At 37.2% G+C, this 11,088-nt stretch overlaps 1 protein-coding gene across 1 annotated transcript in view; it reads right to left on the bottom strand.

The window, feature by feature from the left end:
- Cfap47 (cilia and flagella associated protein 47) overlaps positions 1-11,088 on the bottom strand; it is a 337,765-nt gene that overhangs the window by 21,657 nt on the left and 305,020 nt on the right. Inside the window, exon 62 of the mRNA XM_029561230.1 lies at positions 9,655-9,816. Coding sequence (XP_029417090.1) covers positions 9,655-9,816 — 162 coding nt within the window. The remainder of the gene's footprint in view (positions 1-9,654; positions 9,817-11,088) is intronic.

Below are 11,088 nucleotides of genomic sequence, written 5' to 3'. Positions count from 1 at the left end.
GAGAGAGAGAGAGAGAGAGAGAGAGAGAGAGAGCATATTAATTTTATGATCCACCTTGGAAAAACAAGAAACATACAAAAACAGTAGACAGGAAGCAGTAATAAGAATCATGGGAGAAATTAAGGCAATGGAAACAACAACAACTAAAACAAAACAAAGATTCAGTGAGGGTCTAGAGAGATGGCTCAGCCATTAAAAGCAGTGGCAGCTTGTGCAGAGGATGTGGGTTAGGTTCCACACACCCACAAGGTGAGTGACAATCCTGTGCAACCCCATTTCCAGGTGATCAGAAATCCAGTACATGAGCATTGCGCACATGTGGTACAATTAATTTTAATGTGTATGAGTATTATACCTGCATGGATGTAAGTGCAGCAAATGTGTGTTGTGCAATGCCTTCAGAGATCAGAAGAGAGGAATGGATTCCCCTGGAAAAGGAGTTACAGATGGTTGTCAGCCACCACGTGGATGCTGGGGAACTGAATCCAGTCCTCTGCAAGAGCAGTCAGTGTTCTTAACCTCTGAGCCACAACCCCCAAAGAATCAACGAAATGAAGAGTTGGTCTTTGGAAAGATTAACAAGACTTGTCCTACCTTTAGCCAAATTAACCAAAAGAGAAAGGACCAAATTAATAAAGTAAAAAAATCAGAGATGAAAAGTGAAACATTACAACAGATATTGAGGAAATTCAGATAATCTTAAGAATATACTTTAAAAACCTATGAAACTAGGAAATCTGAAAGAAATGCATATATTTCTAGATATGCTCACCTACCAAAATCCAACTAAGATGAAGTATATAATTTAAATAGACCGCTAACAAACAGATATAATTAGTAATTAAAATTTTACTAAAATGAAAATGTCCAGAACCAGTTGATAGAGTACAGAATTCTACAAGAACTTCAAAGAAGAAGTAACATCAATATTCATCAAATTAATCTGTAATAAAAAAGGAAGGAACGTTTCCAATTATTTTAGGAAAATAGTAGTACCCTGAGACCAAAAACCAGAGAAAGAAAGTTATACACCAATCTCTTTTATGACAGACGCAAAAATTCTCAATAAAATGCTGGCAAACTGAATCATAAGTATATCAAAATAACATCCACCATGATCATGTTTGCTTTATTCCAGAGAGGCAGGGTTGGTTCAACATATGTAAATCAATAAATGTAACTCATCACATAAGTGGAAACAAGGAGAGGAATCACATGATCTTCTCAATAGATGCAGAAAAGGCCTTTGACAAAATCCAACATTTTTTATGATAAAAGTCACGGAAAATCTAGGAGATACAGAGAATATATCTCAATATACTAAAGGCGATATATTACAAGCCCAGAGACAATATCATACTGTGTAGAGAAAAAGCTCAAAGAAATCCCATTAAAATCAGAAACAAGACAAGGATGCCCACTTTCTCCATTCCTATTCAATATAGTACCTGAATTTTTAGCTAGAGAAATAAGACAAATGAAGAAGGTACAAATTGGAGAGGAAGAAGCCAAACCATCCCTATTTGCAGTTCATATGATTCTATTCATAAACGACCCAAAGATTCCACCCTAAAACTCCTAAAGCTGATAAATACTTTGAACAAAGCAGCAGGATATGAAAGTAAGTTAAGCAAATCAGTAGCCTTCCTGTATACAAAGGACAAAAATATATTAAGAAAGAAATCAGTTTGGATGATAGAGGGACTATATTATACCTGACCAAACTCAGAAAGTTATGCAAATCAATGAGTAAGAAATGTTTAAATTCTTAGAAGGGGAGCTCTCTAATCATGATCACAACTCTATTTAATTGCAGCTAGTAAATGTACTGAATATTTGTGTGGATTATAATGAATAAGATTTTAAATATATTGATGTAATACTTTTATGTAGTAAATATGAATATACATAGCCACATTGCCTTAAAAAATCATATGTGTGACCTTCAATTGTTCTTTGATGTGTTGGGGGGGAAAGGAAACCAGAAGTAGAGGGAAAATAAGACGGAGGGTAGTATGTGAGGGAGCCAAATGAGAACAAAGTAGAATGACATATATATATGAAAATACTGCAGTGAAACTCAGCACTCTTTATGGTAACTTAAAAATACAAAAAGAACAGGCCTGGCATAGTACTGCATGTGTGTACTCTCAGCAATAAATAGGCTGAGGCAGAAGGATCAATTTAAGTATGAAACCAACTTGGTCTGCATAGTGAGTTCTGTGTATTCCAGGACTAAGTAGCAAGACCCTGTTTCAAAAATTCCAAAATAAGTAAATGACATAAAAATAAAAATGTATCCAATAGTTATGGTAGTGTTACTCTAGTGGGCCAGTAAAAATGTTTCTGGATCCCTTCCTTCATTTATATAATAAATATTATAGTAGTTTAAGAGGTTTTATGAAACTGCAGATAGAAATAGCAAATAATTATATAAACTAGTATTCTCTAGAAAGTTAGTAAGTATGTTCAGTTTCTATTTTGTCCCTAAGTTTTCTTCAATGGAAAGTCACATTCAATAATCCCCACAGATACAGGTGACAAACTTTGTACTTATTATGGAAACAAAGTTACTTGGGGATGTTTTTTCTTACAGAACACATTTATTAAATATCCTTCACATGCCTGGGCACTGAACAAAAGAATCTGAGTCACTTCCTTCATGGAATTTGGTCTAATAGTGACTTCACATATAACAGTTACATATCAAACATACCAAAACCCATTTTCTATAATATAAAATCAAATAAAATATCTTGAAAGAGACTACAGAAAAATGAATCATTGCTATTAGGAGCACAAATCGAATGACAGCAATTTCTTCTTCATAAGTCACAGAGTCTAGAAGGATGTACTGAAAGAAAATAACTCTTTTCCACAAGTTCTATATTAGGAAATTGATTCTTTGTTAAGGAATGGAAAATAAACACAATCTCATATTAAAGAAAGCTAAGAGAGTGATTTTTTTAAAGTGGGGCTACTTTAAAGAACTTCCATACTATGTGAACCAAAATAAATAAGATAGAAGGTCAACAAGAAGTCCAGGTAGAAAGAAAAATAACACAATGGGTAAAATAAGGGAAAGTATCATAGACTATCATTCACATAAATTTTTAAAAGTTCACCTGAAAATTGAAGTGGTAAGTGGTAAGTGAAAGGGATTCAAAAGGAAATGAGGTTTCTCCTTTTTCCTTATTGTATAAAAATGTTTATAACAGTAGAATATAAGTAGTACATTAATATTGTAACACTCATAGCAATTATGAAAAAGTAAATTCTACAATAATATTGATATTAATATTGTAAAGTATATAAATGAATAATAGATTCTAAAAATTCTTCAGGCAAGAAATGAAACAGTAATATGATGAAATGAGCAAACAAAATGAAAAATTAAATGCCAAAATAATCCCTAAGGTACTCATAATTTCTTTATATGCAAATTATATAAAGTTGGTTCGGCTTATGCTGAAATTGAGGGATCAGCAAAGTGGGTTTGTGGACTACGAAACTGAATGCTACTTGCAACATAACAAGCGATACTGAAAATGGTACAACTATTTTAAAAGACCAGACATGCTTACAACAATATTGGACAAAGTAAACTTCAAAGATAATATTCATGAGGGTAAAAGCAATATTAAAGAATGATAAATGAATAAATGCACCGAAAATCCAGAATAGCAATTTTATTGTTTTAGGTACAAATATACAGTCTGAAAAAAATATAGAGAGGAACCAGAAATGAAATAAGAGAAAAATCTACAACAATTATATCAAGTAAAATCAACCATTTTTTTTCATTAGTTGATAGGACAAGACTGAGAATAGAACTTAGCAATACAGTGCTTTCATAGCAGGAAAAACCCCAGTACTGAAAAAAAAAAAGTAGAAGAACAAGAGCTGGTATCCAGAATCTGACAAAGGAGAAAGTGTCTTTGATGGTTTGAATGAGAATAGTCTTCATAGGCTCCAAGTATTTGGACATTTTGTCCACAGTTGGTGGCACTGTTCTGGGAGGTCTTAGAAGGTGTGGCTAGGCTAGAGGAAGCATGCAACTGGGGGCAGGCTTAGAGAGTTCTTAAGACTGGCCAGGTCTTGGATCTCGAGTTGCTCTTGTGCTTCTTGTGCTTGCTTGAAGATGTAGAGCCTATCTTCTGCTCCTCCTCCAGCCATCTCTGCCACCATGCCTCTCGCCATGATGGACTCTTGCCCCTTTTGGAACTGTAACCTCAAATAAACTCTCCCTTCTATAAATTGCTTTGGTCAGTGTTTCTATCAAAGCAACAGCAAAGTAACTAATACATTAATTGTTACCTAGAGTGAGGTATTGGCTGTGAAGAACCTGACCATGTGGGGTTTTGGAAGAATGTGGAAGACTTTGGAAGCTTGGACTAGAAAAGTGATTTAATTCTATAAGCAAAGCTTAATGGTCCATTCTAGCTGGAGATTGGAAGAAGGTAGTGCTGAAAACAAAGCAGTTCCAGAGGGAATAAGGACTTAAACAGCAACTGGGAGAGTTTACCAGAGTCTGGCTGCAGTCTGCCTACAGCCTAAGAGTTTACCTGAGGCTAAGTTGAAAAGTAATGGACTAATTTCTCTGGCAGTAGAAATTTCAAGACAGCCTAATATAGAGATCGTGGAGTGGTTATTAATGGCAAATATTATGCAAACCTACAGTGTAAAAGAGCAAATGGGGTAGAAAGAAATACAGAATGTGCAGTTTGGATTGAAAAATCGACTAGAAAGATAAATGTTGGAGCCTCCACTGTGCTACTGTACTGGAGTGGATCCCTTTGATAATGTGATTAAATGATTAAGGGGAGGCCTAGAGATTTGCACTTAAACAAATGGAGAGAGTGCCTCCAGGGCAAGATGACACATAGCTAAGTTTCCAACTTGTGAAAGAAAAATGCTGCCTGGGCCACTGAAGAGAAAAGGTTTTAAAATGGATAAAGCAGTCTGGGATCCATCTTAAACCTGCAGCAAATATTGGCAATGTGTTCACCTGGTTCTGGCTTTAGAGTCATGAAAGATGCAAGAGTGAAGGGGTCATTGTTTCTTTCTCCATGGTTTCAGAGCAGCTGAGGTCAGGCAGCGTGCAGCAGGGGTTGTCCTGAATAAAGAATGCCCCAACAGACAATTGCTTGAAGCTGTGAAAGTGAAGTCTGGTTGTCAGTGGAGACACTAAGAAGACGTTTCTGATGACAGAGCTGTGAGGCATCTGCCAAGAAGACATATATACAGAGAGTGGTACAAGCCCAACAGAGAGATGTGTTTTGCACACACCAAAGTTGGAGAGGCTGAGCCATCTAAGCCTTTTGGAAGTAAAATCCCAGAAGTCGACATGGAGCTACTGGATTTGGTGTTTGTCCTGCTGTTTTTTGGTGTTATTTTGGTCCAATATTACCTCACTGTGCTTCTATTCCTCCCTTTTGGAATGGGAATGTGTGTTTGGTTCCACTTTATGTTAGGAGTATGTAATTTATCTTTTGATTTTACAGGGGCTTACACTTAAGTGATTTCCCTGAGTCACAGAAGAGACTTTGGACTGTGGACTTTTGAGTCATATTGAGACTGGAAATGGCTATGGGAACTTTTAAGGTTGGACTAAAATCAATTTTGTATTTTAAATGGTCATGAGCCTATGGGGGCTAGGGAGTGGAATGTGATGGTTATAATGAGAATGACCCTAATAAGCTCCAAGTATTTGGACATTTTTGACCACACTTGATGTCACTGTTTTGGGAGGTCTTAGAAAGTGTAGCTATGCTGGAGGAAACATGCCTCTGTGGGTGAGCTCAGAGAGGTCTTAAGCCTTGCTGGATCTTGAGTTGTTCTTTTGCTTCCTGTGTCTGCTTGAAGATGTAGAGCCTAGCTTCCACTCCTCCTCCAGCCACCTCTGCTACCATGCCTCCTGCCATGATGGGCTCTTACCCCATTAGGAACTGTAAGCTCAAATAAACTCTCCCTTTTATAAATTGATTTGGTCATTGTTTCTATCACAGCAACAGAAAAGTAACTAATACAGTAGTAAATACAGTGGAATGTAATAAGCACAGGAATTCCCTTTCTGAATATGACCCTGATAGCACAGGCATTAAGACCAACAATTCACAAATGAAATCACATGAAATTAAAAAGCTTCTTTAGAGCAAAATACACCACCATTTAAATGAAGACGGAACTTAAAAAATGGTAAAACAAACAAACAAACAAACAAACATCTTTACCACTTATACCTCTGACAGAAAGTTAATATCTAGACTATGCAAAGACATAAAAAAGTAAACATTAATAATCAACTAACCCAATTTTAAAAAGGGGCATGGAATTAAACAGAGAGCTTTCAAAAGTTGGAGTACAAACAGTTGAAAAACATTTTTAAATGTTCAACATCCTTAACCATCAGGGAAATGCAAGTTAAAACTGCATGGCGGTTTCATCTTACCCAGTCCAGAATTGTGAAAATTCTAACAACAAAGAACAAATGCTGGTACAGAAAGAGAAAAGGCAACACTTATTCATTGCCAGTGGAGTGAAAACTTGTGAAGCCACTATGGAAATCAGTGTGGAGATTCCTCACCAAGCTAGAAGTAGATCAGCTACACCACTTACAATTCAGCTACACCACTTGTTGGCATATTCCCCAAAGTTTCTATCCTACTACAGAAATACTTACTCATCCATGTTCACTGTTGCTCTATTCACAATAGCCAGGAAATTGAAATGGCCCAGCTGTCAGCAAATGATGAATGGATATTGAAAATGTACCTATATAACATTGGAAACTAGGAAGGGGTCATCAGGGGATGTGAAATTTCAATAGATTGAGGGTAAAACAGAGATCATAGGAAGGTGAAACTGAGAGAGTGCCTGTTCCGGCCTCCCTCTGGCATAGGTGCTGAGAACTTAGGGGACTGCCTGAGAGCACCTGGACCCTGCCCACACGTGGTGACCACTCATCAATGAAGCTTCTTTTTTACAAAAGATGAAGGCTATTGCAGAGTTTCAGAACTGGTCACACACAAAGAATATATATCTGAGAGGTGCCCACCCCTAGGTGACATATCTACAGTGGAAAGTCTACAACTAAGGCTCAAAGAACATAGTAGAATAGGGGGTGGAGTGAATACTAGTGGATCCCTCAACTCTCATCAGCAAATCTTCAGAGTGAGATGCACACAGAGGACCATACCTGAATGAGTTTTAGAGAACAAGAAACATCCGTGTGTGTGTCTTTGGATAGGACTCCTATATCGAATCTCACCCACCCATGGCTCAGGGAACATTGTGGAAGATGCAGGCAGAAAGAATGTAAGAACCAGAGTTGGTCCATGAACACAAGGAAGCAGAGGCTTTCAGGCCACTGGACGCTTGCTCCTGTGAACTTTTGGTAATGATGATGTCGAGCACAAGACCCATGACAACTCAATCAGTAAAGGGCCCAGAGTGGTGCAAGGGAAATGGGTGATGGGCTGGCCCTAGTCTGAGAACTGCTGGAGACTGATTACAGCTGGGTGAGGGAAAGTAAACAGTAGGCCTTAACACTAATGACAGAATGTATGAATTCCAGTGGGAGGAGTGCTAGGGGAGGGTGCCAGTGGGGGTGTAATACATAAAAATTCAATAAGAACAAATTTAAATAAAAAAGAATCCTAGACAGTCTGAATAGACTCCAGTGGATTAACTAGCACCAAAGGACATTGGGTAAAATGCTTCACCAGATGTGACTTAACATGTATGGCAGAATACATGAGACCCATTGGGGGGGGCATGGATGGAAAGGGGGTCTTAACTACATCAAGAACTGTTGTATGAAAAGGAAGTATGGGAAGCCATAACTATTACTAAAGACCTCTGAAAATGCCCCATACTATATGGAAATATATTAACATAGACTCTCCTATATATTTACATAAACATATACAGACATATATAAAATCACTTTTAAAATGGAGGTATTCTGTAACAGGAACAAGGCTTCTCCCAACAACCACAGGCTATCAAACAAAAAGCCCAGGGTTAGGCAAGGGTTAACTCTTTTCAAGGTGTTGTTGGTCAATGGGGTCCCATACACCACCCCTCAAATATTATAGGTGAGGCTAATGCTATTATTTTGCTTACCCTCCAGAATTTGATGGTTAGACCCTATTGTTGAAGAAATGACATACTTGAGTCAAAAGATATGGGAAAATCAAGTTGGTACCTATCTGGAAGCTTCATTCCTACTGGCTAGTTTGTATAATGTTGGAAAGTTCTATGTATACTTTCTTACTGAATTTAAAGCCTGTTCCAAAAGACAAAACTCATTCTTGTAATTGTTAACTGGGTCAAAATTCCAGGAACGGCTATGTCATAGGCCCCTGTGGAGAACATAATACTATTTTTCTGCTAAGGGGGCATAGTGTTACAATGCTCCAGATGTTTCTATCTTTATATCCACAGATTAGTACTTTTCTCACCCCTCATCAAAAGCTTCTATTTGCAGTACATGGTGATTAATATGGAGACCCACAACTGATCAGTCTGCAGGGAATAAAAGATTGTAACATGCTTGGCTCTAAATGGGACATCTATATCATATTCACTTGCCCTAAGGCTCAGAAAGCAACACAGAAGGGGGATATATAACGATTATAAGAATCAAAGGTAGAGAATTACTGTGACCAAAACGTGTCCTCTGAACGTGACAAGGCATTTGCACATATGAACCCACAGCAGTAAAGGCTACATGCAGAAGGCCTGTGCAATATCAAGGCAGAGAAAATTGTGGCATGGATGGAGGTGACATAAAGTCCCACCTTGAGTTTAGGAGCTATTGACAATTCATGGCTGCAGGGAAAGGGGGAGTAAATTTTGTTCATGATTGCAGTCCCTGAAAGGCTACCTGTGCTCCAGTAGATTGTCCCTCACTCATGTACATACAAGCAGCACTGAGGAGAATTAATAGGTTAAAAAAAGGGAGAGCAAATGAAGTTGGAAAGGAAAAATGGTGGGGGGATAATAGGGCAGGAATTTGATGGGATAGAATTGGGTTTGATTTGATCAAAATATATTATATGCATGGAGGAAACCTCCAATATAAAAATCATATACTCTTGAAAACTAACAAAATAAATGCATATAATACACTGAGGGGAATTTATTCTGAATATTATTAAATTTCAAATAAGGGCAGTGTAGCAGGTAATATGAAAAAGATTCTGTATTGTGTGATTTCACTTTTAGAAAATTTCCAGAAATGCAAAGCTACAGAAATAGAAAGCCAACAGGACTGTAAAAAGAATTGATGCAGGTCACCCAAGCACCTGTACTTAAACCATTTATCATCCCAGTATAGCTCATTAAAAAAACAGGGAATCAATCTTTAGAAAATACATTAAATAATCCTTTGAAACAAATGTACACATTACTCTAAATTTCAAAGTTTAATTATTTATAATTTTGCTTGTCTTAGTGGTCATCACTTAACTTGGTCTTCCAAATTGTAAATAAAATGTTATGAAGTCTATAAAGCTTTGTCTCATAAAAAATAGTATTATTCAGGCTTCACCAGCTATATATGACCTAGATACTCTATTTTAAATTTCATTCGAGAGTTCAGCATTAATTCTACTCATAAGATCAGTTATATATATATATATATATTACCTTGTCTGACTTGTCAGTCTAAATTCCGTCATAGCTGTCTTAAATAATCCAACACCTTGGATGTCAATGACATCCTCCACTTCAGGCTCAGTAGCAATCAATGTTATAGGAAATTTCCAGATTCCATTGGTTATACATTCAACCTTCAGTGTAATATGGGCCCTTGAATATAAAAGGATGTTTTTAAAAAATATTACAGGAGAACAAATAAAAATATATCCATTTAATAGCTAGTAAAATATAAACAACATTTCAGTCTTCAGAAAAATCATGGGGACATTTAATTTTTGTCCTTATAATGGTATATTTTTATTGGATTTTTGGTATTTCATAAAGCACATCTTAGACATATTTAGATACCCTGCCATATTTGCACCCCCTTATAGCACAGCCATAGGATTTCATGTAATGTGTCATATATGTTATGGCCTATTGAGTCAAGTTTGTGTACCCAGATGTCCCTTCATGTGAGTTCATCCACTTCAGTCTGTTCAGTCTATTTAGTTTTACTCTCTTAAAGAAGATCAACTCTCTATCACCCAGCAATGATTAGCTGTAAATACAGTTCCGGGGCCAAGGTTGGAGCCCCCTGCCTATTTTTCCAGTTCAATGTTGTTTTTTGTCTGTTGGAGGTTGCATAGGTCTTGTGAATGCTATCACCACTGCGGTAAGTTCATATGAGCAAGTTCCAAGGAGTCTGTAAGACTGTTTCTTTATGGTCATGTACCACCCCTGGCTCTTACAATCTTTTTGCCCCCTCTTCTGCGATGTTTCCTGAGCCCCAGGTGGGTGAGTTTTAATATACAAGTCCTATCCAGGGACACATACTCTGCAGCCTCTTATTCTCTACACTTTGGACAGTTGTGGCCTTCTGTGTTCATGGCCTTCTGTGGCATGAGGAAGGTTCACTAATGAAATTTGAAAAATGCATTAGAACTCTCTCTACCCCTTGTTCCACTATGTTCAGTGAGCCTTACTTCTAGAGGTTCCATTGTAGATGCATCACTTAGAGTTGGGCATCCCAAAAATACTTATTCTCTGTAGGACATTTTTTAATGTAGATGTCCATAACTTCCATGTTAGGAACAGTTTTTTTGAGGCAGGGTCTCTTCATAGCCCCAACTGGCCGGGAACTCACTAATCAGACCAGGATGGCCTTGGTCTTACAGAGATCTGTCTGCATCTGCTTCTGCCTTGATAGTGTTGGGACTAAAAGCATGTACCACCAAATCTTGCTTAGGAATTATTGTGTAGCTAACAGATTATATTATTATTGACCCTTTGAGACAATTATTTTGTGGATTATCTTATCCACTCTTTAATTTTCTAAAATGAAATAATTTGCACATAATCTGCTTTGTAAATATTCTATAACCAGCACAGACTACCATAGGTGGTTTATAAGATATGAATACGTTTTTGGCAAAGGGGTTC

The sequence above is a fragment of the Nannospalax galili genome, unplaced genomic scaffold (assembly GCF_000622305.1).
Source record: "Nannospalax galili isolate Female #2095 unplaced genomic scaffold, S.galili_v1.0 scaffold1733, whole genome shotgun sequence".
Classification (NCBI taxonomy): Eukaryota; Metazoa; Chordata; class Mammalia; order Rodentia; family Spalacidae; genus Nannospalax; species Nannospalax galili.
This window is presented reverse-complemented; position numbering and strand designations above follow the sequence as displayed.